The 27,567-nt window shown below is 44.9% G+C and overlaps 2 protein-coding genes across 2 annotated transcripts in view; one reads left to right on the top strand and one right to left on the bottom strand.

Moving 5' to 3' along the window:
• The first annotated feature begins 459 nt into the window (after positions 1-459).
• nfasca (neurofascin homolog (chicken) a) overlaps positions 460-27,567 on the top strand; it is a 173,977-nt gene continuing 146,869 nt past the window's right edge. Inside the window, exon 1 of the mRNA XM_085405424.1 lies at positions 460-628. The gene's annotated coding sequence lies outside the window, so the exon portion shown is untranslated. The remainder of the gene's footprint in view (positions 629-27,567) is intronic.
• Positions 18,620-20,828, bottom strand: LOC146669019 (E3 SUMO-protein ligase ZBED1-like). Its single transcript, XM_085407835.1, has 2 exons — positions 19,746-20,828; positions 18,620-19,516 (listed from the first exon to the last, which is right to left on the bottom strand). Exons 1-2 carry the CDS (start codon positions 20,813-20,815, stop codon positions 18,865-18,867), a joined length of 1,722 nt encoding a protein of 573 aa, XP_085263961.1. The 5' UTR covers positions 20,816-20,828; the 3' UTR covers positions 18,620-18,864.

Raw genomic sequence — 27,567 nt, 5'->3', positions numbered from 1 at the left:
GTCCAGCCCACTAAAGAGCTGCTGATTCTTACAGGTCTACTGTATCCCATTTGACCTTTGACCTCTCCTTCAAGCTCAGCAGATTGATTTGAAGGCCAAAATGACAGCACTGCCATACAGCGTTACTTCAAGCCGTGCTGCTTGCTGCTGCGGTGTGTAGAGATGTATGGGGGTTGTATCTGACGTTTCTTATCATTCTGTATGTCCATTATAGCAAAAGCTTCTAAAATGTAAATGTTTTCCTTTGACTGCCCTACAAACTGTCAAAGTAGAATAAAGCCAGCACATGCACGCGCCTAGTTTTTGCTTGAACCCTGTCACAAAAATCAAACCTCTCTCATCTTTTGCACTTTGAATTCTCCCTCTTTTCTTTGTCCTCCAGCTCCACCACCTGCCCATCAGCTCCATGTGCACACATCTGCACACCCGGATGCTCGCTAGCAGACCCGAGAGAGCGCAGACAAGGAGGGAGGAGGTGCGGAGACCACAACGGAGAGGGAGCGAGCCGGAGGAGAGCCCTGCACTGCATTAACGAGAAAGAGCACAGAGGAGGAGGTGGATAGTTTTCTGATGCCGAGCTGACGGTGCCCGGTGGTGAAGCGGAAAGTGGAGCGGCTGACAATCGCAGGTAAGCGGACCGTTTGTACTTTCCACCGTGATGGAGGCTCTATGATGGGCATAGTCGTGGCTCCCATAGCGCTGACGCATCGGGTGGTGTCCTGGTTCCGGCCGCACTGGATCCCGAGGAGAACCGATGATGTGAAAAATGCTGCAGCCTGAGCCACGTCCCAGGGGCTCGGAGCGCAGTTTACACGTAATTTGCATCGTTTACCGGCCACTCGGTGCGCCAGATACCCCCCCCCCCCCTCCCCCACCGCGCTTCTCTCTGCGCATTTTCTGGATGATGCTGCGGTTTTGTGGGATTTCTGCTGCTCTGCGCAAATTGCAAATAAAGATAGTCTGCGGAGCTGAGCGTCCCAGCCTGGCTGTGTGCATCTGCAGAGGCCTTTGTGTGATGTGGGAGAGGAGGTGTCATTGCAGAGGACGACCGAACGAGGACATTTAAAGGGCTTCAACTTAGGCCCCGGGTCTGCAGCCTGTGCGCACAGCGAGGCAGGTATGGCCGTGAGCGCCGGAACTGCATCACATCGGAAAGCCGATTTAGAGGAGTTTGTGTGGTGTTCGCCAACAGCAGCTATCAAACAGCACTTTGTCATGTTCGTCCACTCAGAAGAAACTTAGCTGTGTGTTATAGAGCTTTGGTAAGCCTGTCCCAGCTGTGTGAGGAGTCATCAGCGGTGCTGACCAGTGTCTGTGTCCTAACAGTGTTAACAGAGCACGCACTGCCTCAGGCTGGCAGCTAACAGTGTGTCAATGATCACGATTGATTATTATGTCTCATATGACGTAACTAGCTGTGGTGGATGCTGATCAGCCCAGTGCTTTGTGTATAAACCTTCTGTATTGAGGTTACAGCACTGAGGACATGCAGCAGCAGGTTCATGTGGACGCTAAAGAACAACAGTGATTGGACAGCTTTGTTCTTCTCTAATGTGTGATCTTTGGAGCCTTGTTCTACGTTTCTGTGACCTGCATACATGCAGCATGTCTTCCTGTTGTGTGCCTGTCATATTCCTGCTGTTCCTATACTGGATAGCGGCTGTGATCTGTGTGTTTTGCAGCCACAGAGTAGCTGTATGGATGTATTGACTTGTAATGAGAGCCTAATGCACCTACCCTGTGTTTGTGTAGTTTCCAGCCCAGTAATAAATGATGTATAAGTCCTCTAATACATTCAAAAGAGTCAGAGTTAATCTGCTTGTAGTTCCTTTTTCCCACTAGAGGGCATCTGAGGCACAGACTGTCCCATGGTCAACGCATAAGCACATAATCAGGTTTCAGGATTAACATTAATGAGCTTTAACAACAGCAAACCTTTGTCTTTATGAAAGCTTCACATTTTAAGGACAAGAACCAAATTCTGCTGAGTTTCCACACCTCATGTAGCCACAGGGGGCCACAGCCAGTGGACCCGGCACTCCCAGGTCACATAGATGAAGAAGGCCACCTGACCGAACACCTCTGTCGAATCAAACATCATAAAGAATAAGATGTACATGAAGGATGAGCCCAGGCGCCTACGGTGCGCTTCACTGCTGTCAGGCAAAGACAGAGGAGAGCAGGGAGCATGTGAGCATGCAGGGCAGGAGTGTGCAGCTGACAGTACTGATTGTAATAATTATAGTGTTCAGATCAGTGTGTGTTCACTTACATGAGCCTGTATAGATGTTACATTCTCTGTACTGCTGTCAGCACACACAGAGCTTTCACAGGAAGTGAGGCGCCTGTGCTTGTAGAAGTCATTTCAGAGTTGATGTGAGCTGTCGACACTGAAGTTTGATCTAATAATTGTCTCTGGAGTCGACAGCTTCACACAGCAGAGGAAAGGCTGATAAAATAAGATCCGAGAGATTCAAACGCCATGTCCTCTCAGCTCACAGGCTTTGATCTGACCTCAGGCTGGCCCAGCTTCAGTCCTCATTATTGCCCCAGCACAGAGTTCCCCTCTGTCCACACTGTGCTGCACACGGGGGCTCTGGATCGACGTCTACCACAGCATGTCGGGGCGGTCAGCTTCGTTTGGTGCTTTCCTGCTGGGTGGGGTTCTGCACACTCAGGACACAGACGTGTTCCTTTACTGAGTGAATCGATGCGCTGCTATCAGTAGGCTGACGAACTTTCTCACGAACACTACAATCACATACAAGACCCTCTAACCGCCTGAGAGCACACCCTTGGGTTAAAGAGATGCTTCACTGTGGTTTGCCATGTCCAAACACACTCAGCTGCTCTGTCTGTCTAAGAGCTCGGCTGCAGAGTCCCAAACACGCCCACAGCTCACACTTTAACTCTTTAACGTGTTCTTTTCTGAAAACATGTTTGCTTTTGTACTTAGGATAGAGGAACGTCAGGAACAATGCCCATCTGGCCAGCTGCTCAATGTATATTTGATCATTGAAGTTGCTTCCTGACATTGGCCAACGATCCCAGGCCTATAATGGCTCTGACCAGTTCACCCAGCACAGCTTCACACTGTAGTAGCCCTAAAAATGAAATAAAACTAGAAAAAGTTGCATTTCCTGCGAAAATGCCGTGTGAATGCCGTGCAGTGGAATCTGAAGGAGAACTGCCTGCTGAAAACACTCAACTCTTGGCTGAAAACTGTTGTATTCGAAAGGGTACACTAAGCAGCGTTAAGGAAGCAGATTACATGTATTAAATTCGGTTGACAAGTTGCCCTGGCAACACACGCAAGCAGGGAAGATGTCCAGCAATTGTCACATGTAGGATTCGAACCTTTTGCCACCGAATCTCACGGCGGCTGCTCATCCCACTGAGCCAAACCAGTTCTGATCTCAAACAAAGATATGATGAGAGAAAAATGTGCACTGTGCAGAAGAAACTCAATTGTGCTAAAACAACCCGTTCTCACTCCCAAAGCGTAACATTTTACGCTAGGTGACAAATCGTCACCATATTACGTTTTCGGCTACCCACCACGTTCCTAAATGACGACCTCGGAAAAAAGAGGAAATATGAGAACCGTCTGGACTGAATCTACACATGTTCGCTCTTTTTATTCAAATCGCTTAGAAACACGCTATTTAACTTCATTAAAGTCCTGGTTAAGGTCAGGAATAAGGTTATGGTCAGGGCTAGGGATAAGGTTAGGTTTAGGGCTGGAATACAGGGCTGGAACATCTATTACCGCGGAAGCGTCATTGCACTGGATCCCAGCCATAACCCGCCGCGTACCATAAGAACGCCGAAGGTCTCCTTTCGCGTTCCTCAGGAACGCCGCGGGACGTGACAAAACGTCGACATGTTACGCCTCGGGAGTGAGAACGCTCTGGCTAAAAAGAGGTGAAAAAGCTGAAAATTGTGTTGAAAAGAGTGAAAACAGTTGAACTGTTTACACTCTGGAAATGTTGCCATAAGCGGGATTCGAACCGGCCCTCATCTCACTGAGCTAAAACACGGCTCAGCCCAGCAAGCAAAACTGTGGTCCCTGTCAGCAAAATGGGCCAAAAATGGCATAAAAAGCTTAGTATCTCAAAAAGTATAAAAGTTATGAGCACCAAAAGATATAGTAGGCATCAGCAGAAGGAGCAGAACAGTTTAAAGTTTGAATGGTGAAAATCGGATGAAAACTGAGGGAGGAGTTAACCAGCAAAGGTCGGAGCAGCTAGAATAATAAGGTAGAAGAAAGAATAAAGAGGCCACGGCATTCACACAATAACATGAAACAGAATGACCGGTTTCATTCACTTCAGTTGACTGTGTACAGCTGACTTACAGCACTTCATAGGGTGAAGACCCTACAGCAGGGGTGTCCAACCCCAGGCCTGGAGGGCCGGTGTCCTGCAGGTTTTAGATGTGTCCCTGATCCAACACAGCTGATCTAAATGACCTCCTCAACATGTCCTGAAGTTCTCCAGAGGCCTGGTGATGAACTAATCATGTGATTCAGGTGTGCTGACCCAGGGTGAGATCTCAAACCTGCAGGACTGGCTCATAGCTGGTTGGACACCCCTGCCCCACAACATTAAAACTCCATCAGTCACTAATGATGCAGCAGTGATATAACAACACAAAGAGCAGCCTGATAATAATGATTTACAGTAACCCAGTCGAGTAATGAACGGACTCGCTTTTCAGCATAAATATTGCACATGTGCTTAATGTGCACGTTGAAGGAAGTATGCTGGTGTTACTGGAAGACAAGGTCTTAGATGCTCTGTGTTTAATCAGTCGTAAGAACTGAAGTTCTTCTCCTGTTTGTGACACTCTGGTTATCAGCATGACAGCGTTTCATACTCTGAACACAGACAAAGGGGTAATAATATATATGATCCTGTAGGAGAAACCTGGCTGTGGTTACGTGATGCTGCAGTTCATGTGTTTAGTCAGCAGATGGCAGTGATATACAGTAAATGTGTCCTTATGATCGTACAGATACATAGATGTATTATAGAAGCTGTTTCACTGTAACAGATCAGATGTAGTGGCAGGAAACGAACCGATCCTTTTGTGAGCTTTAGTGATAAAAGCCGAGGTAACTCTAGAACATGTAGCAGCAGACTGTGTGGCTGTGGTCTGCTCTGTTGGCTGCACTCCAGTATAAAGGGAGCAGCCAGTGCAGATGGGGCGCAGCCAGGCCAAGTGGATTGTGGGTAAGATGGTGCCCAGTGATTAAGGAAGCCCGCTGGCATCAGTATGATCACCTGGCACGGGGTATCTGTTGTTCAGGTGTAGACATGCTCACCTGGCATGGGATTTAGTATGAATGCTGACTGTAATATTTGAGCTGGCATATAATGCTTTCTGGACTCCAAGCCACTGCCACACATAATGCAGTTATGTCTTGATGCATGCTCAATCATCCAGGTAAGTCAATCCCAAAAGTTCATTCTGTTCATCTGGATGTTTTCAGCAGGAGAAACATTTCTTGACCACTGATCAATGACCATGAGTACCATTCAACAACCGGCTGTGAGGTCAGGAGGAACGCTGGTTTGAGGGCGGAGTCAAGGAGGCCATTCACGTGAAAAGGTAAAGACCATCTCTGAATGGAGGAGGGGCCTAAGGGTACATCTGTCACCATCTTACATGCTGTGATTGCAGCCATTCCCCAACTCTCTGTGAATGGGACTCATGGTTACTGATCAGTGGTTGTTGGTGATCAATAGTCATGAGAATTTGCATAATAATGATGAAGGAACTGACCTCACAGCCCATTGTTCCCTCAGTGGGCTGGTTTCAGTCATTATGCACATGTCCTGTTTGTAAGATTGAAACCTGCTGAGACTGAAGACGTCAGCTGATGATGACGAAATGTTTCTCCCACTGAAAACGTCCAGATGATCAGAACCAGCGTTTGGAGATAGTGCAGTTCTATAGTGAGACATTAGTGCATACTTTGATTCCTTTCTTTTGTCCTATGCTTACAAATTGACGTCTCCTCTGTGCCTGTTGATCCAAGCGTTGATGCTTCAGTCAGGCCTGCTGAGAAAGTGAAACTGGAGCTACCAGCTAATGTAAGCAACAATGCAACCTTGGTTAGCTCCATCACAATGAGAGAGCACGCTTATCCCTGTGTGTCATTGCAACAGCACCAGAACTGGATTATAGAGCAGAGAAGAAGGTGGACTGGTTTCTGTTGTTTAATAATAATAATAATAATAAACTTTATTTATAAAGCACACTTAAAAACCAAGGGTATGCCAAGGTGCTTAACAAGTAACATAGAGAATAGAAGGAGGATAATAGAAATAGGACCAAAGCAAGTACTAAGTATGCAAGCAGGTAGCTGTCACTGATACATAGGAAAGCAACAGGTACAGAGCAAACAAGAAGTTAAATGAGCGTAAAAGTGCGTGATATAAAATCATAAAAGAAATATTAACTAGAGGGAAAGGCAAGATTGAATAAGTGTGTTTTTAGTCGTGATTTAAACAGTGCAATGGAATCAGATGCGCGGAGGTCGAGAGGGAGGTTATTCCACAGTACCGGGGCAGCCAGAGCAAACGCACGGTCACCCCGGGACTTCAGCCGAGATCTGGGTCGGGTCAGAAGTAGTTGAGTGGCAGATCTGAGTGTTCTAGCAGGAGTATGTGGTTTGAGAAGTTCACTAAGATAACTTGGCTCTAATTTATTAATAGTTTTGAATGTAAGGAGTAATATTTTAAATTGAATACGGTGCTTTATGGGCAGCCAATGTAAGCTAGCTAGAACAGGAGTAATATGGCAAAATTTCCTGGTACCAGTCAAAAGGCGGGCTGCTGGATTTTGGACTGTTTGCAGTCTAAGAAGAAGAGAAGAGGGAAGACCATAGTACAAGGAGTTACAATAATCCAACCTGGAGGTCACAAAAGCGTGAATAAGCTTCTCCAGGTCCTCGTGCGGAACATAATGCCTAGCCTTAGAGATAAGGTGCAGTTGGTGGAAGCTAGATCTCACTACAGCAGACACTTGCTTATCGAGTTTGAGCGAGCTATCCAGCAGTGCACCCAAGTTACTGACATAGTCACAGGAAGAGCTAGCAAAGGAACCCAGGGCAGCACAGAGTTGGGCACGAGGGATTTTACTGTTGAACACCACAGTCTCAGTCTTCTTATCATTTAAAACGAGGGAATTACTCAGGAATCATTCTTTGACCTCCCGCATGCATTCTTGAAAGTAGTGCAGGGACACAGCAAGGTCGTCAGTAAGTTCAAAATAGATCTGTATGTCATCGGCATAACAGTGGAAGGCGATGTTGTATTTTTCAAAGATTGCACCTAAAGGGAGCAAATACAATGAGAAGAGAATAGGGCCTAAAACTGATCCTTGAGGCACACCGCAACAGACCGGAGCGGAGGAAGAGGAGAAGGTGCCTAAGTGAACTGATAAGGATCGATCAGCGAGGTATGATTTAAACCAGTCGAGGGCAGTGCCTCTAATACCCACAGTGTGCTCAAGCCTTAGTAATAAAATGTTATGGTCTACCATATCAAAGGCCGCAGCAGGGGCGGAGCGGGGGGGTGGCTTACGGGGCTTAAGCCCGGGTTGTTTTGTCAGAAGCCCGGGGTATTTTGGAGTGTAATTTTTTCATAGTTAGATGCCTGGCTGACAACTGTATAAAACAAAAAGTACACACAATATTCGAAGCACATAGTGCACACTGTGGGAATTTACGACTGTGCGTGAATCCCCCCCTGATATTGGTATGATCCAAGCTCAGGCACTAAGCGACTGAGCGAGGGGGCGGGGGAGCTGCTGCCCGTGAGTGCGCTGTTGGAGAAACGGAGCCAGCCATACTAAGGAGAGCTTAAGTTTGACCAGGTACCAAAGCAAATCATTCGTACTGTACAAATAATGTAAATATGACGGTGCATCACGAAAGATTGATATGAAACTGATCACTTGACCAATATTACGTTACTCGCTCTTCAAGTGAATCAACAAATGGCGAAATGAAAAGCCGAACAAATGCTATTTTTTTTTAGAGAGTCTTAGCTTACGTGTGTTTATTTCATATTTTCAGTTCTTACCCTCCCCGACTAAATCGGTTTCAGTTATGTACTGAAATATAAGAATGGACATTAGAGGCTTCTTTCAAAGAAAAAACTCAGGTAAATGTTATTTTATATATTATGCTTTGTATGTTGTTCAGTATATTTCTATGCAAAACAAGAGGGGTTTCAGTACACAGCAGGATATTCACATTTGTAACCAGATATTTACACTTTAGGGAGAAAACATAAAACATTTTTACTGTACAACATCAATTTAGAGTAAATTTTTCTTTTAGATAAATATTGAAATATATTTTGAATTAGTTAAATGTCAGAATAAAGAGAGACAGAGCTATTTTTATCACTTTCATCAAATTTAGGAGTACATGTACACTAAATTTATTGTTAATTAATAAGAAAACTCCAGACGATTCCATTCTGAGCTGAAGAAGCTTCTGATTGGTTAGTAGAGTCCATGTGAGTAAACTGGTGGCACAGCTGTGGATGCATATAAGGCAAAACACAGAGCCTGTTTCTGTGACATGGGAACATCAAGAGATGTCAACCAAAACACCAGGAAGAGAACTGTGGAGCTCCATAAGTGTGGCTCAGTTTGAATACAATTTGGTGCCATTTGCAATTAAGAAACACAGACAGTTTCTCTCTTTACTCTTAAAGTTAACAAATATGTTTTTATATTTATCAATCTAAAAAAATAAACATTTAGTCTGATTTGATGTTACAATTAAAAAAGTGTTTGTGTTTTGATCTGAAGAGTTTGTAAATATCTGGTTTCAACTGTATATTTGATGATTGTCAGCACAAAGAGGGAAATGGAGAACGAGGACAGAACAGATGAACAAGAGCAGGTGAGACACACGTGTTAGTCAAATGGTTGTTTACCAAAAGTATCAGCGTATCATAGGTCCTCATGTATCTCGTACCTAGTGTTTCTTTTTAGGTTTGCTATTTTTCAAATTCTGTATTTATTAAGTTCTGCAGGCTTGTTTGCACAACAAGGATAAATAATTATATAAACTTTTCTCAATCTAAATATTGTACTTTGGTAGAATTAAACAAGTGTAGTGCAGGTCTATGATGATTTTTAGTGCTATCATCTAGTTCTGATTCTGGTTCTGTCTTGGTTAAGTCCTCAGTAGTCCTGATTTTGAACTGTTGTAGTCCTGTTTTAATTCTGGATCAGTTCTGGGTCTGGTTGAATTGGGGTTTAGTCCTCGTGTCTTGATACAGCCCTGACCTTGTTCTGCCTTGCTGCTTAATTAAAAAACTAGTTTAAGGTGTCCTGCACATGTGATATATATTTTTCCCTATATGAAGTCATTCTTTTTTGAACAGAGCCTATTAATCTTTCAGTCATTTCTACACCCCCCCCCCCCCCCCCCCCCAAAAAAAAAAAAAAAAAAAATCCCACATGCATACTACTCTTTGGGCTAAGCCCCGGGTGTTTCAAATGTCTGGCTCCGCCTCTGGGCCGCAGAGAGGTCCAGTAAAACGAGGACCATAGAGCGTCCACTATCAGTGATTACAAGAATATCATTAAGAACTCTAACCAACGCTGCTTCAGTGCTATGCAACGGCTTAAAGGCTGATCGAAATTTCTCAGCAATATTGTTCGTGTGCAAGTACGCCTGGAGCTGAGAACTAGTCTCTCCAGGATCTTGGACAAGAGCGAGAGCTTAGAGATCGGTCTGTAGTTTGAAAGGTCATAACAGTCAGTTTCTTTTTTCAAGAATCGGGGGGACTACAGCATGCTTAAAGGCCGAAGGAACTGGAAATGGGCAATAGATGGCTGCATGGAAAATATGTCTTACTGGAACCTCTGAGCACTTTGCTGTGCTGTAGTTTCATGTCAACAAACACCCGTGACAAGCTAATACTACACAAATACCTGTAAAGCAGATGCGAACTGTCCCAATGACAGCAGGCAGAACCTGCCAATGTAAGAAGTGTCTCTCTGAAACATCAGGAAGAAGATGTCAGCCCTGATAGTTCAATGTATATATATGATGTTTGTAATGTAACGGTGGGTGTGACCCTTATTAAAGCACAGGACGCAGCCTGTGGAGAACACAGGTGATAACAACCATCGACACTAAAACACCATACAACAGAACAACTCTACTTAAATACATTTACACAAAACTCTGAACAATAGATTGATAGTAGTGAAAAATAAAGAATGTGCTGCATGGGTCAGAGGTTTAATGAGCGGGTGTTAAATTAATATTCCCTGCAGTAGATTTTGTTGCCTCCAGAAGATAACTGTCAGTTATTAAATACACAGGAAGCATTGTTTAAACTCGCTCTGAAACTGTGAGATTATGGGAGGAGTTACAGTTAAAGTTCATGTGATGAAGGTGAAGGAACAGCGCGACTCCTTCATCACCTCCTGTAGAACTTGGAGCTCAGAATGATGGCTGACACAGACTGTAACAATAAGTACACCCACATGTCAAATGTAATCAAATGTTAATCCTTTGGAGACATGAACACGTTTCTGGATATTCGACCACTCTCCGTGGCAGAATGCGTTTAAACTGGTTGGTTTCCTGGCATTTAAGTGTAGTCTGCACATGTCCAGTGAGGCTGGGGCTTTGGGGAGGCCACGGTCTGTTAGCCTGCTCTGTGCGTTCTGACCACACAGCCCTCACACACAGGTGGCTTTGATAGCTTTGATAGCTGAGTGCAGTGATCCCTTCAAGTTCACCTCGTTCACTTTGTCTGTTACCAACAACGGTTTGATCTGAAACATTTGTAACAGATATGCAGAAAGGAAAAAACAAACTGTCTGTGTGTGTGTGTGTGTGTGTGTGTGTGTGTGTGTGTGTCTGTGTGTGTGTGTGTGTGTGTGTGTGTGTGTGTGTCTGTGTGTGTCTGTGTGTGTGTGTGTGTGTGTGTGTGTGTGTGTGTGTGTGTCTGTGTGTGTGTGTGTGTGTGTGTCTGTGTGTGTGTGTCTGTGTGTGTGTGTGTGTGTGTGTGTGTGTGTGTGTGTGTCTGTGTGTGTGTGTCTGTGTGTGTCTGTGTGTGTGTGTGTGTGTGTGTGTGTGTCTGTGTCTGTGTGTGTGTGTGTGTCTCTGTGTGTGTGTGTGTCTGTGTGTGTGTGTCTGTGTGTGTGTGTGTGTGTGTGTGTGTGTGTGTCTGTGTGTGTGTGTGTGTGTGTCTGTGTGTCTGTGTGTGTGTGTGTGTGTGTGTGTGTCTGTGTGTGTGTCTGTGTGTGTGTGTGTGTGTGTGTGTCTGTGTGTGTGTGTGTGTCTGTGTGTGTCTGTGTCTGTGTGTGTGTGTGTGTGTGTGTGTGTCTGTGTGTGTGTGTGTGTGTGTGTGTGTGTCTGTGTGTGTGTGTGTGTGTGTCTGTGTGTGTGTCTCTGTGTGTGTGTCTCTGTGTGTGTGTCTGTGTGTGTGTGTCTGTGTGTGTGTGTGTGTGTCTCTGTGTGTGTGTGTCTGTGTGTGTGTGTGTCTCTGTGTGTGTGTGTGTGTGTGTCTGTGTGTGTGTGTGTGTGTCTCTGTGTGTGTGTGTCTGTGTGTGTGTGTGTGTGTCTGTGTGTGTGTGTGTGTGTGTCTGTGTGTGTCTGTGTGTGTGTCTCTGTGTGTGTGTGTGTGTCTGTGTGTGTCTGTGTGTGTGTGTGTTGTTTCCTTGTATTGTCACTCACTCTGGTCTCTCTGACTGTCACTTTGCTTCAGGCTCTATTTACAGAAGCTGCTGTTTTCCCAGAGGGCAGGAAAGGAGGAGAGACATGATGGTCGTGTCCAAATTCATGGGCTGCATCCTCCTGAGGACCCGGCCTTCGCGGTCTACGTGGGCCGGGTCCTCAGAAGATCGGGTAGGTCGGAAGTAAACGGCCGTGAAATTGGACGGTCCAGCCTTCAGATTAGCGTCGCCGCTGTCTCGGAGGAGTTTAATAAACTCGCCGTCTGCTCCTTGCTGTCTAAAATCTAACAGGACGCTGGAGTAAACTCTCGACTGTCTCACACGTCTGTTTAATCAGTTTTCTGTTTGACGTTTAGTCAGCTGTGTGAAAACCAAGGACGAACCCACCCGGGGGATTAATAAAGTTTTATTTTATCTAATAATCTAATAACTTTAATCTCAGCCAAACGATTGACTCACGAACAAACAAAACACTGAAAAAAGCCCAACAATAACATTTTTAGGTTGTCTAAGTGACTTATATATCACGTTTAACCCGAGCAGCGAAACTCCGCGGTGATCTGAAAATGATGTGCCGGGAGTTGTGCCGTTCTCGGCCGCATCAGTAACCCTCGAGCTCCCGGCTAGCTGTCGAGCTGGTGGGTAACAGACGCCTCCGAAAACGTCGAAGCACTTTTGCAAATATGCGATATCTTGATAAACCGAGCAGATATTTGATGTTTACACAACTACTTTCTCGCCTGAAAATATGTTAAAAGTTTATTTTGTGACCCAGAAAGATTGATAAGAGTAATTTTAAAACTTAGTAGCGGCCGCCATTGTTGGAAACTGGAGTTTGGCTGGGCCACGCTATGAATTCTGGGATATGGTGGGCCACGAAGGACACACCCGACCCATCCTTCAAAGGGAAAAGGAGGACGCATTTGTCGGCTGCATTCAGAGGAGTCTACGAATTTGCACAGCCTTCGGCACGTCGCCTGGGCCTCCACTGTGACCACTGACTGGATGAAGAGAAAACAGGAACAGGGAGGAGAGTGCCTGACATGTTTCCACTGCTCATGCTGGTGGATGCTGCTTAAAACTTATGCTGCATTGAAGAGAATTGAGAGATTGTGCTTATAGTCTAAAACCAGTGGTTTGACCTACACATGGCATGTTTGATGTGGTTGCACACATCAGCCACAAACACAAAACTGGATCCACAAACAGGCAGCAGCTGTAGGAAAGCTGAGTAGAGGAAATGCAGCTCTCTGTGAGTTCTGACTGCAAAAGCATTCAGTCTGTATTTACATCATGCTTTGACTTGAAATCCTGTGTGGTCGGGTACAGAGGCTAATGGTGCAAATGTTGTGATTGTTTAACTGTGGACGCAGCTCAATTACAGGGTGATCATGAGGAGTGCGCACAGCCTGGAGTTAGCGCAGGGGGAGACAAAGATGGCAGCTGTAGGGAAACACTGTCTCTATCACCTCAGATGAATCAGGCTGTAGCCTCTGTAGCATTGCCATGCAGCATTACAACATGACAGCATGCACTGGCATCAAGGCCAAATGTGACACATGGCCTCTTCAACTGTGACAAGAACTGCACTTTCCTGTGATGCATATCCAGATAACTTAACCTCTGCATAAGTTTGAGCTCTTTGTCTGCATGTGGTGGACAGGTGTGTGTGGAGTGATGAGAGAGGACGTGTCCATATGTCGGCTAGTCAGAGGTCTGGAGCTGCCCTCTAGATCGTGGCACTTGTTATTTCTGGATGATTTTAGTACCCTGGACAGCTCCAAGGAAACATTATTGTATTATGCTAGGATAGCCTGTAAGATACAGGAGGAACAATGCGGTTTTCGTCCTGGTCGCGGAACACTGGACCAGCTCTTTATCCTCTCCAGGATACTTGAGGGTGCATGGGAGTTTGCCCAACCAGTCTACATGTGTTTTGTGGACTTGGAGAAGGCATTCGACCGTGTCCCTCGGGGTGTCCTGTGGGAGGTGTTGCGGGAGTATGGGGTGTCTGGCCCATTGCTACGGGCCATTCGATCCCTATACAACCATTGCAAGAGCTTGGTTCGCATTGCCGGCAATAAGTCGGACTCGTTCCCGGTGGGTGATGGGCTCCGCCAGGGCTGCCCTTTGTCTCCGGTTCTGTTCATAATTTTTATGGACAGGATTTCTAGGCGCAGCCAAGTGGCGGAGGGCTTTCGCTTTGGTGGCCTCAGAATCTCATCTCTGATTTTTGCAGATGATGTGGTTCTGTTGGCTTCATCGGGTGAGGGCCTCCACTCCGGGTCGGGGATGAGTTCCTGCCCCAAGTGGAGGAGTTCAAGTATCTCGGGGTCTTGTTCGCGAGTGATGGGAGAAGGGAGCCGGAGATCGACAGACGGATTGGGGCTGCAGCTGCAGTAATGCAGACGCTGCACCGGTCCGTCGTGGTGAAGAGGGAGCTGAGTGTAAAAGCGAAGCTCTCAATTTACCGGTCGATCTACGTCCCTACCCTCACCTATGGCCACGAGCTGTGGGCAGTGACCGAAAGAACGAGATCGCAGATACAAGCGGCAGAAATGAGCTTCCTCCGAAGGGTGGCTGGCCTCTCCCTTAGAGATAGGGTGAGAAGTTCGGCCATCCGGGAGGGGCTCAGAGTAGAGCCGCTGCTGCTCCACATCGAAAGGAGCCAGCTGAGGTGGTTTGGGCATCTGACAAGGATGCCTCCTGGGCGCCTCCTGGGTGAGGTGTTCCAGGCATGTCCCACCGGGAGGAGGCCCCGGGGCAGACCCAGGACACGCTGGAGAGATTATATCTCTCGGCTGCCCTGGGAACGCCTTGGTGTTCCCCCGGATAAGCTGGAGGAGGTGGCGGGGGAGAGGGAGGTCTGGGCTTCTCTGCTTAGGCTGCTGCCCCTGCATCCATCCATCTTCATCCCGGATAAAGCGGATGAAGATGGATGGATGGATAGCCTGTAAGAGCTGTTTGCACTGTAAAGAACAATACTTTTCACCTTTACTGTTTAACAAACAGTTAAAACGTGAATGTCCACAACTTAATGGCAGGAAATGTTATTAAAGCAGTTTAACAGGAGCAGAATCAAACAGTAAAACTCACAAATCAGATCACCTGAACTCTACTTATCTAACTAAGCTACTGTGAGCTAATGCTGAGTGTGTTCTCTTTGGTGAGGACAGGTTGGAGGGAGGATGAGCACAGTCAGGCCTGAACAGGTTGGACTCTGTTCCCTCTACTGCCTCTGCTGGGATTCTGCACTGTGAACATCTCGCCTCACATCACCACACGCACCCTCTATCCGTCCTCTCTACTGGACGTCACATTGTCACATTTTGGCCGTCCAATCAAGTTGTTGACATTCAATCATCTGATGTCCACCCACACTTTTTCTTTCTCTCTGTCTGACTTACAAAATAGTTTCATGTTTCATTCAGTTCATGTAATTCTGCTTTAATTAGATTAGCCTTTAGCACATTCTCACATGATGTGCATTGTAACATATCTTTACTCCAAATACAGAGGAATACTTTATTTTACCTTTTAAAACTCTGTTTGTTCATTAGCATTTATATATTTGTATTTATTTTAAGTAGTAATGAATTATGAAATAAAAGTTAAAGTAGTAATGAAATAAAAATACTTTGTTACTGTATTTAAGTACAACTTTTTGGTATCTGTCCTTTATTTAAGTATTTTTTCCTTCATTTGAACAAAAATAAACAGTAACACATCCTTTTGGTGTATCGATCACATACAAAGAGGTGAATGAGGCAAAACCATATAATCGTTTATAGTTTGTGTATAATTTATAGTGTAAAGTGTGAGCTTGGGTTGGTGTTTTTTGTACTTTTGACAGCTGAGTCGGTGCCAGGTAATTTCAAACGCAGCGTTTCTATCAGCTCAACAAACACAAACTGTGTGTGTGCAGTTTGTCTCTCAGTGTGTTGCAGCTGCTGTATTTGACAGGGAGAGGAAAGAAAGAGAGCTACGTTCACTCAGAGATGGAGAAAGATAAGAAAGACAGGACAGGAGAGGAGAGGAAGGAGAGAGCTCAGATTTAAAGGAAGGATGCTCAGTGGGGTTTGAGAGACTGGGAATTTAAAGCTAAGTCTAAGCTAAGTGTATACAGGTGAGTGTGTGGGGAAGAGAAAGCAGAGTTGGACTGGTGCACAGCAGCTGTGTTCAGACTTATGTCACGTCACGTGTAAGCTGGTATAAAGATGCCATAAACAGTGGACTGTGAGTGCCGAGCATGGAAGTCAGCCAGGTCTGCTTCCATCTTATTTCATACAGTTGTGTAAATCCACTGAGAGCAGTAGAGCCCAGCGCAGCAGCAACAGCGCAGGTCAGCTGATCACAGCCCATACACTAAGACAATCTGCTGGACCGGTCGGTGGAAATCATTGTTAGCTGTGATTCTTTTCCCTTGAGCTACTACAGTCAACATCCACCTGAACCTAAACCACTGACTGTGTTTTCTGATTATGTGTGGAGTCACCTTCTACGACGTAGGCAGCAAAAATGGAGCTATCAAAAAAACAAACATTATTTTCCTCTGCTTCTGTTCTACATAACTGATTCAAGCTGAGTACATTCATTAGATTTCAAAGTAAGACTGAAATAATGTTTCCTTTCCTGTGTACTCGTATATTTTTATCATATTAATAAGTTAGCTTTGCACAAAAATACCTAGCAGTGGGCGCCGTTTTGGCTAGCAGTGGGCGACCATAAGCTGTAGTCGAACCCGAACTTTTACTGAGTATGTTTAACACTAGAGTCTGTACGTCTGTGTGGCGGAGGTGTGGTCCCGGGCACGGCTGCAGGGGAGGAGTGGTGCAGTGAGCTCAACGGGGCGGTGCTGGAGACGCAGGTGAGAACAGCTGATGGCGTTTGGACTGATGATGGTTTCCTTCCCTTTTGTAGTGAGACGGGAGAGGAGCGGAGGGGAGGCTGGAAATCAGCTGAGACCGGAGCTGTCAGACTGTGGTCGGTCATAACATATGTAAACTATAAATAAACGTGGCATCTGGCGACAAACAACTGTGCGTGTGTGTACGTGTGTGAAGTGCGTTTCACAATCTGCCTAAGACGACTGCATAGAAACAGCTCTTTGTATGTAAAGTAGGATTGTGATATTTTCTTTACTCTGAAATGGGGTTAGCTTTAACATGCTAAGTGTGTCCAGTGTTGGTTGTTGAACTGACTTATTGTTCGGTTTGCTGTGCTATGCTAACACTATACGTCTCATTTGTGTTGTATTTACAGAGTATTGTACTGTCATCCAGCACTCCCTGTGGCTCGAATGAGTCATCGCTTTTGTTCCATCTTTGTTGATTTTATCTACTCCTGCTGACCTGCGTGTGTGTGATAGTGCGTGAGTGTGTGCGTTTGTGTGCGAGACTGTGTGTGTTTTTCTGAACACAGAATGGACAGCTCTCATCAACATTCAGATATCAAACAGAAATAAAGGCATTAACAGCGACTGTGCTATGTAAAGGTCACCACTGTAGATCTCCACGCAGGCTTAGCATGTAACCGCTCAGGAGGTAGAGCAGGTCACCTACTGATCGGAAGGTTGGTGGTTCGATCCCTGCATGTCAAGTGTCCTTGGGCAAGATACTAACCGATGGAGTATGAATGTGTGTGAATGTAGTCAGAAAGCACTAAGTACAGAGAAAGTGGTTGTGAGAATGGGCTGAATGTGGCATGTTGTATAGAGCGCTTTGAGTACTCTGGGAGAGTAGAGTAGCGCTCGTGGCTCAAGAGTTGGGTGTTTGTCTTGTAATTGGAAGCTTGCCGGTTCGATCCCCGGCTTGGACAGTTTCAGTCGTTGTGTCCTTGGGCAAAACACTTCACCTACTGGTGATGGCCAGAGGGGCCGATGGTGCGATATGGCAGCCTCGCTTCTGTCAGTCTGCCCCAGGGCAGCTGTGGCTACAACTGTAGCTACCTCCACCAGTGTGTGAATGAATAGTGGAATTGTAAAGCGCTATATAAATGCAATCCATTATTATTATGAGAATCAGTCCATTTAGCATCAGCTCCAGATGTTTTTTTCCACAACACACCGTTTAGTTCATCTTTGTTTAAAACGCTTAATAAGACCGTCTACATCTTTTTACCCAATGAGTCGTGCATATTTCTTTGTGCACATGACAATAAATGCTTTGAATTTGAATTAACACCGTTCACATCAAAACAGGTTCCAAACACAACAGGTTCTTTTAAGATCCACAAATTAGAATTACAGAGATGTGAACAGCTTTACCTGACAACTCCCCAAATGCATATCTGAGACCAGAAGTTTTGGTCCAAGCTGACTGATAGATACGCTTTAGTGATGGGATTTACGGCTCTTTTTAGAGAACCGGCTCTTTCAGCTCCCAGCCGGCTCTTCAGGTTGTTTTGCTTTAATTAATTTATTATTAACAGTAATATAAAATTATGGACAAAATGAATTACTAATGTAAAAAAAAAAAGTGGTTTTATTTATATATGTTTATATATATATATATTAGGGCTGTCAAATGATTAAAATTTTTAATCAGATTAATCACAGCCTAAAAATTAATTAATCATGATTAATCGCAACTCGAAATATGACCAAAATGTGTGCAAACATACGGACAGATAGCGGATTTTTACACACTTGTTAGTGTTATTTAATGCTAAGACCACGCTGAGTGGCCTGCGTTCACTCAGCGTGGTCTGACGTAGGCTGGGTGTTGTGCTGGAAGCGAATTAATCACAGCCTAAAAATTTATTAATCGCAACTCGAAATATATGTGTATATGTGTGTATATATGTGTAAAAATCGGGACAGATAGTGGTTTTTAACACACTTGTTTGTTTTATTTATTATTAATTGTGAGTACAAGCAGTACAAGCAGAACAGGGCTTCAAATAATTGTGAGGGATTTTTACTGAATGTTTTCCACCCGTTTAAATCTAGCACATTGTTTTATCCATATACATCTTCAAGTTCACAGAACATAGGCCTAATTCAACAGGCAAAATAGAAAAAATCTCCAATCATCCTTTTGGGTAAGGTAGATTAGTGCAAAAGAATATGAACAACAGTGAAAAGTATTGTTTAAATCACATTCAACCATAGAACAAGCTCTAAACACACGGTCCTCTGGTCTACTCATCCTTCAGCCAGTTGCTGAGACAAACCAACTTGTCCACGTTCTCTGAGTGCAGAGCAGACCTCTTCTTGTTCATAATGTGCCCTGCTACAGAGAACAGCCTCTCACAGGGCACTGTGGAGGCAGGAGTGGCCAGGTATCTGCGAGCAAGGCGGGCCAGCTGGCTGTGGGCTCCTGCATGAGCTGCCCACCACTGTAAGGGACAGTCCTCTAAGGCAGTGCAGGGCTCTGCTCTGTAGCGCTGTATGGCTCTGTCCTGCTGCACCTCCTCCTCTGACTCAGAGTCAGAGTCCATCTGCAGCAGGCTCAGCCTCTTCTTGGCTGGACCTTCTTCTGCAGTGTGTGATCTTCTAGGAGAGTCTTCATGCAGCATGCCTGCCAGTGTGGTCCACACTGCTTCTCTGTCAGTCTTGGGCACACTGCGTAGGTCTTTAAAACGTGGGTCCAGTGCAGTTGCGATCTGGAGCCATGCATAGTTGGTATGTTCCTGGCGGGAAGCAAGGTCTTCCTTAAACTTCTCTTTAAACCTCACCACATATGCAGGGTCCTCATCAGTTACTTCCATGACACGGCGCAGGTGGCAGAAGGCTGGTAGAACTACAGAGCAGGAGACGTAGGCCTCTCCTCCCAGCAGTTCAGTCACATATCTGCAGTGGAATACACACACACACACACACACACACACACACACACACACACACACACAGATAAGACAGCAAATTAAAAAAAGCTTTTTAATACTAGGTAATATTAATAAAATATTTGATTTCATTTATTTTTTAAATAAGACATTTTCATAATAACAAAACTGATTTAAGATGTATGTTTGATACATTTAATCTAAACCTACAATTATGGTCACAATGACAGGCTCACCTGCAGGGCTCTAGAAGTGTCTCCAGTCTCTGGAGTTTGTCCCACTCTGGAGGCGTCAGGAGGACAAGTTTATGCTTTTGTTTATCCAGAGTCGCGGTTACTGCAGTTTGGTTGCGGATCAAGCACTTCACCATCTCCAGCGTGGAGTTCCAGCGCGTAGGCACGTCCTGGGCCAACGGCTCCTGCTTGCGCCCCAGTGACACCTGCTCTGCGTTCAGCTCTGCTGTGTTTGCTGGGCTGTGCTTAAAATGGCCAACAATTTTGCGGCATTTGGCCAGCGCAGTGACAAAGCCACTGTCTGCGAGACTCACTGTGATGCATCTCTGTAGAATGTGCGCGGTACACGGCATGTGATTGAATGGCATGATGCGAGCCGCGGCGATCATATTGCGCGCACTGTCCGTGCCTACTGTTGTCACCTTCTCCTCAATTCTCCACCTGCGAGCAACAGTCTGGAACTGCTCTGCACAAGCCTCCGCAAAGTGCCGCTCTTCCGTTTTCATTATAGTCAGCGCAAAGGATGTCAGACCCCAGGCTTCAGTGATTAAATGCGCAGTAACTCCCAGGTAATTGTCATTACTCAATGATGTCCAGTGGTCTCCTGTCAGAGCCACGCATTCTGTGTGAACTAAAGCCTCTTCTTTTTTCTTTTTCTCCGTTTCATACAGTTCGTGGATTCGAATTGTTATTGTGCGTCTCGCTGGGGGCTTGTAGGACGCGTCCTGAGATGCAACCTTTAAAACATCCGCAAAGCCCTTGTCCTCCACAATGCTTAGCGGTCTACAGTCCTTTGCTATCCATTTGGCTATATTGTCGGTCAGTTTGTCCAAAGAAGACTTACCGAGTGGCCTGCGTTCACTAAGAGTGGTCTGACGCAGGCCGGGTGCTGCTGCCCCGACAAACGCGTGTTTGGCATTAAGGTGGTATTTTAAGGTCGAATTTGAACGGTGAAATTGAAACTCTTTACTACAGTGAGTGCAAATTACAACGCGTTTGTTTATTGTCCCATCTATGTTCTTCTTGTATTTAAATTCCCCATCCAGAAGGCCATCCTGTTCCTGCTTCTCCATTTTCAGTGGCGCGGTAAACAAATCAAGTGGAATTATGGGAGCGACTTATCTGCGTGTTGCGCTAAATAGTTAAATATTCTAACGTAATTAATTCCAAAATTTAATTATCGCAATTAACGCGTTAATTTCGACAGCTATAATAAATATATGCGGTGGCCCCTAGAGACAAAACACGTACAAACTCCAAAACACATTTCTAGCATGAACTGAACTTCCAAAGCAGAGCTACTAGATCACTTAAATAACACAACTGAAAGCATGTGTGTTGTTTGTGTATTTATACACAAGCATTCATATATATTCAAATAATTAAAAAAAAAAGTTCATTTACCTGTTACTACCACACACCAAATCCAGTCGTTGGTACTTGCTGGCTTGTGTAGCCACTACGTAACACTGCCCCTAGCATCCTGGAGCACTTCTGTTGTGTTTTGTACGTGCTTCGGAGTTTGTACGTGCTTTGTCTGTAGGGGCCACCGTAAATATACTTGTATTTATTCACTCCACATAAAATGTAAGAAATAAATCATATAATACAAAGACCAGTTATTTACATTTCAACTTTTAACTATTTAAATTTTCAGCTTTTTCCTTTTAAACAAATTTAAAGTGAAACAACACAAAACACTGCAAACCACAACACAATTAAATATAAATTAAAATATGAAAACAAAAAGAAGATGCACATTCTCTGTCATATGGACCTGTATGAATCTGCATCCTTTATCATACTGTTCCTTACCGGTGGGGTGAAGGGAGCGCCATGCATCGCACAGCCCAACGTCGCTCACTACCGTTTGATTATATTTGTGGACTGCCAATTACGCTGAGTTCCTGTTGTGTTGAGCCTATCCATGTCTTCATTCAGTCCCAAGTTGAGGTCGCCCCCGAGAACAAGTGTGCCATCTAAGTGTTCAGAGAGTGCACTGAAAAAACTGTGGAAGAATGAGGGATCATCAACATTTGGACCATATATACTTACAATACATAGTTTGTTATCACGTATAGATAGTTTAATGATTAGGAATCTGCTCTCTGGATCTATAACTGTATCGAGTACTGTGAATATTTTTTATGTATTACATTGCCACCCCCCTTTGTCTAGAGTAGGCTGAGAACACATTAGGGAGCTCAGGTGTTTTAAGTTCTTTTAAGCTGTGACAGGCCTGTGAGTCTCTGGTAATAAAACTTCTGCCTGTAGTTTTTTGAGCTGGTTAAACATCTTTAACCTCTTTTCTCTGGAGCCAGCTCCATTTACATTCCATGTGACAAACCTCAGTGCGCCCACGGTTGTGTGTGTATGTAGCTAATGTTAAACATTGTGTGTAACGCTTACACTGGTGAGGAAAAAGGAAATACATCACTCGTGTGTAAATAGAAAGAAGAAACGTGTGTGGTGAGAGTCTCCATAAGTCTGACTATGTGTGTGAATATTAACTACTGTGAGCGAGTGTATACGTGCTTGAGTGTGTGTCCTATAGGTCTGTGTGCGCTGTGAGGCTGTAGTGGATGTCCTGACACTGAGTGTGTGTGTGTGATTGTGCTGTTTGTGACTGTGTAGGAAAACAGATGATCGATGCAGTGAAAGAGAAGCACACCAAGGAAAGGGGTGAGCGGGAGGCAGGAAGAGAAACCTGGGAAAAGGGAAGCATTGTAATCAACACATCAACATTTTCTTTCTGCAGTGATCAAACATGGCTCTGATTCTTCTTCTCTGGAGTCTGAAGGCGCAGCCATGCATTTAAATAACACATCTACACTCTGTGTATCAGGTTTTGACAGCTGGGGATTGGACCACCAGCGCGTCCACCCCTGACACAAACCAAAATGCTTCTATCCCAGTGAGTGCAAGATTCCCTCTGTGGTGCTAGTAGATTTATTCCACAGCAGGTATGGCTGCCACAATTTATTTAGTTGGAATATTATGTCGAGTGACATTTGCTTACCTTGAGGAAATTATTATCACAATCTTCACTTTGTTACCTTCATCACTGTGTATAGTTTTGTTGCCACATAGAGTTAAGGTCAGGCAGGGGCTTGATTTGGTCTCTTCCACTGTGGGGTGAGGTCTGAGTGAAACCTCTGAGTGTGCCTCTGTTTTACATTAATGCAACTGTCAGTGTCTGGATTCAGTGCAAGTCTTGTTGCATATATTAGGGCCAAGTGTAACATAGGCTCTATGTGTCTGTAGGCCTGCATTGGTACTCTACAGTACTCATACAAAATGCACACAATACAAATATACTCCCAGTACAATACCCACAATGCATCTGCAACACATTCTGAGATCCTGTGTTCAATGCAGTGAATTGAAGAAGCCATACAGCACAATGTAGAGGAAAGTTAGCAGAGACTTCATTGTGTGTCCAGTTGACAGCGACTGCTGTGGTATGCTCCATCTGTAACAATGGTACTGAGTGGGTGTGAAAGACAGTCTTAGATCATCTCCTCAGCACCAAAACCTTTAACAAGCGTACATGTTTTTAAAGGTTTTGTTTCTTTTTTAAATAAAAACGTACTTTTTGTGCAGAGCTTGTGAAAAGCTCCTCAGCAGTAGATGCTTTATCAAAAAACTCTTTGCTAAAGCATGTAGTTAGGGCTGGATCAGGTGACCCTGAATCCTCCCTTTGTTACACTACAATAGATTCATGCTGCTGGGGGATTCCCATGATGCACTGGGTGTTTCTTCTTCACTCACTATGTCAGGGCTGCCCAATCCCGGTCCTCGAGAGCTACCGTCCTGCAGCTTTTAGATGCATCCCTACTCCAACACAGCTGAATCAAATGGTTTGATTACCTCTTCAGCATGCCATCATGTTTGGCAAAGGCCTGATAACAAGCCATTCATTTGATTCGGGTGTGTGGGAACAAGGATGCATCTAAAAGCTGCAGGACGGTAGCTCTCGAGGACCGGGATTGGGCAGCCCTGCACTATGTGTATGCACCACTCTACATTTAATTATTGTTCCAAAATGCTCGTCTGCCACTCGGTCTGTATCTGCAGCTCCTCCAATCGCTGCCTGCTCCTTGTGCATCCCTACCAGCTCAGTCGTCATCTGAGCCAGTGCCTCTACTGACTGTGAGGATCAGGACTCCGCTGCTCAAATAACGATTGTTTCCTTTCAGCACCTCAGCAGATGGGTTGTAGCGCCCCCCTCATACACACAGACACACACACTTTCTATCTCTCTCTGTCTCTGGGTAGCAGTCTTTTGATACTTGCACTGCCCCTGTGATCTACATCTCCTCCCATTGCCTGGGGGGCTTTCTCCCCATTGTGTCTATTGTTTGGCTGTGAAAATGGGTTAAGAAAGGCAACGGTGATGGACAGAAGGCCCATGACTATGAGAGAAGGGATGAGTGACTGACACATCAAGATGGGGGAGTAGTTGTTGGATTGTGAATACAAGACAGAACATGAAGAAATCATGGGGGAGGGTGGTGCTTTGAGAAACAGAAAATCCCAGCCATGGGGACCATGAGCCAGTGTCCAAACACGGATAAGGAGGACAGTTCAGGAAGTTCAGAGGATTAGGAGGGAGGATGCAAGGATGAAGAGGACAGACAATGGAAAGGCAGTTGGTCCAGCTGTCATACAGTGCTGGTAAAAGTATTTGCCCTTCCTAATTTCTTACTTTTGGTTTATTTATTTATTTGTCACATGTTTTTGTCACATGTGGTTTTTAAATGATTATTTAATTTATTAAGGAAAAAAACCATCCCTGACTGTGTGAAAACACTGAGGTTTGCTACATAAATACCTTTTACTAGTTTCAGGTTCAGTTTAGTGACCCTGGCTGCCCAAAATTAGTTATATGTAATGTTCCCAATTCTTTGTTTTGTTCATAGACACTGATGAAGTGAAGGAATGAAGGAAGAAAAAGCAGAGAAAGGGAAGATGAATGTAGAAAGAGTGGAGAGCAGAGGGTCACCCATCTGCTCCTGTGAGCCCACCAGTTATTCTCTGGACCTTATTATCTCAGTGCGCTAAATTAGACTAGCCCAGGCCATCCAATAATTCCATTGCACTCGGGCAAGCTGAGAATGTACAGCCAATAACCTCAAAGGTCATACTCACTGAGAGAGATGAGGACTCAGAGTTACATCTGGTTGAATGATGATTGGCCTGTCAGAACACACAAATGTGCTAAAATAAATAAATGATGGATGGGCAGAGCTTTCCTGGTCATCATTTGTTTCATAAAGTTCATGGATGTGATACCAAAGGTCACTGCTCCCTACTTTTTACATTTAAAGATGTGCTTTTTACATACGCGTGTATCAGATTACCAGTGATCCTGATCTGTAGGTTTTAATAGCCTTTGCATGCACACGTAAAACTGTGAATTACATTTAAACTCAGCTCAGTGTATTTACATATGAATCTTAATATGGAAACAAGAAGACTATGAAGGGAAATATATTGCAAAATGTGAGAGCTTGTAAAATAACCCACGATTTTTGGGCTGTAGAAAATACAAATATTCCAGATACAGCTATAATGTTGTGAACTTACAGGCAATATTTATCTCGGGCCTTCCTCAGGTCCAGCTCTGTTATTAAAGAAACATCCCTGTAGGGCCAGGTACTGTTCCAGGGAGCCTGCAGCCAAGTGCAGATCAAATAACAGCTGTTGTCCTTTGTGTGCGGATATTTAAAAAGCTTCCGTCTCAGAGCTTCAGTGATTTCTCCTGCTCTTTTACAGCTTTATTAAATGGACTGATTCTTATATAGCACTTTTCTACTCTCCTGGAGCACTCAAAGCGCTCTATACAACATGCCACATTCACCCAATCGCTCACAAGCACTTTATCTATACTTAATGCTGTCTAACTACATTCACACCCCGATGAATGCATCGGAGAGCAACTTGGGGATAGGGATGGGTACCGGTATCGGTTCTGACATAAACGGTAGTAACCAGACCGAAAAGCAGCGCACATTTCGGTGCTTTATTTCGGTGCTTTTTTTTCCTGAGCTGTGATACACTTCTAGCCAATCATTTTACGTTTCCGAGGATAGTAGGCGGGGCCAGGTACGTACGTTCTGTTAGAGCAGAGCTACAGATTAAAAATGCCCAAGGCGAAGTGATCAAAGTCTGGCTGTACTTCACAGCAAAAGATGCAAACTCAGCAGCAACAAGTGCTTTAAGCTGATACTGTGATACTGTCAAAGGAGGTAACACCTCGAATCTGATGAAACACCTGGCGACGCATAGCGTTTTTTTAAAAGCCCAGAAATGCGCCGTATTTGATAGCTTGCTGCGAGACCTCACACTGTGCACATCTACTGTGGGTGTGGTGCCTGTTATCGACCCGGAGTTAGCAACATCCCCCAAAAACACGAAGAGGAGAGTCCTGGCCCCTAGCCCTGCCAGTGTAGCAGGAATGATGAGGATGATGATGCAGCAGCAGCTGTTCTTCTCTGCGTGAGTAGCTTCATGTTGTTCGTGTGTAATTTACATTGAGTAGGCTAACCACGTTATTACATTAATGCATGTAAGGTGAACTAGCAAACATCATCATAGCTACATGCGGCTGTCTTCTTGTTTGATGGCAGATACTCCCTTCACCCTGGCCAAAAAGGCTAAAATGACCAAAGAAAAAGTGGGAAACAGTTAAACATGAGAGGTTTTTGGACAAAGTTGGTGTTCTCCATTCTTTAAGCAACGGTTCGAGCACCAAATTCAAATTCAAATTTTATTTGTCACACACACACAACCATACACAGTATGACATGGGGGTGAAATGCTTGTAGCTGTACAATGCCCGACCATTAAATGACAGAAGAAAAGTTTTACAATATTTACAATTTACAGTTTACTACAAAAATTTACAAATTAACTTAGGAATTTACAGTAAAGAATGTGCAAATAGCAGAAGAGATTATAAAGATAAGGATTATAAATTATAGGAATTATAGGATTATAGGAAATGTGTGGTGACATGTGGGAGAGTCCAGTCCTACACCTGGTTCAGGCCCCGAATAGCCTGGGGGAAGAAGCTCCTCTTCATTCTCTCTGTTTTGGCCTTAAGGGAGCGGAAGCGCTTCCCAGACCTCAACAGTGAGAAGAGTCCATTGTTGGGATGGGAGAGGTCCATCATAATCTTCCTAGCTTTGGACTTGCACCGCTTGGTGTAGATGGACAGCAGGTCAGGGAGCTCTGATTGAATGATGCGTTCTGCCGAGCGCACCACCCTTTGCAGATCTCGTCTGTCCTGCTTGGTGCTGTTCCCAAACCAGGTGCAGATGTTTGACGTCAGGACGCTCTCGATGGTGCAGGAGTAGAAGTTCTTGAGCACCTTCAGTGGCAGATGGAAGTCTAAGTCTTCTGAGGAAGAAGAGACGCTGACGGGCTTTCTTAACCAGGGTGTTGATGTGACAGGACCATGACAGGTCCTGAGTGATGTGGACACCCAGGTATCGGAAACTGTCCACTCTCTCCACTGGCGTGCCACTGATGATGAGGGGTTTGTAATTCCTCGCCTGCTTTGTAGTGAAGTCCACGATCAGCTCCTTAGTCTTGCTGATGTTTAGGAGGAGGTTATTCTCCTGGCATTTAAGCACCATTTAAGCACCTGCACAAAAGTACCGGTTTGGCACTGGATAAAACCTGACCGATACCCACCTCTACTTGGGGTTAGTATCTTGCCATGCAGACTGGAGGAGCCAGGGATCGAACCACCAACCTTCCGATCAGTAGGTGACCTGCTCTACCTCCTCAGCTACAGCCACCCCTTAAACCTTATTAA

Source organism: Rhamphochromis longiceps, linkage group LG5 (genome assembly GCF_057381845.1).
Source record: "Rhamphochromis longiceps isolate RC_006_pf linkage group LG5, R_longiceps_female_GT1.1, whole genome shotgun sequence".
NCBI classification, from domain to species: Eukaryota; Metazoa; Chordata; class Actinopteri; order Cichliformes; family Cichlidae; genus Rhamphochromis; species Rhamphochromis longiceps.
Note: the sequence above shows the minus strand (reverse complement) of the source record. Positions and strands in the feature narration are given on the sequence as shown.

Coding starts and splice junctions, on each gene's coding strand:
- LOC146669019 (XM_085407835.1), bottom strand. CDS start 20,815: ATGGAGAAGCAGGAACAGGATGGCCTTCTGGATGGGGAATTTAAATAC. Junction 19,517..19,745: donor ACACTTCTAGAGCCCTGCAG/GTGAGCCTGTCA, acceptor ATTCCACTGCAG/ATATGTGACTGAACTGCTGG.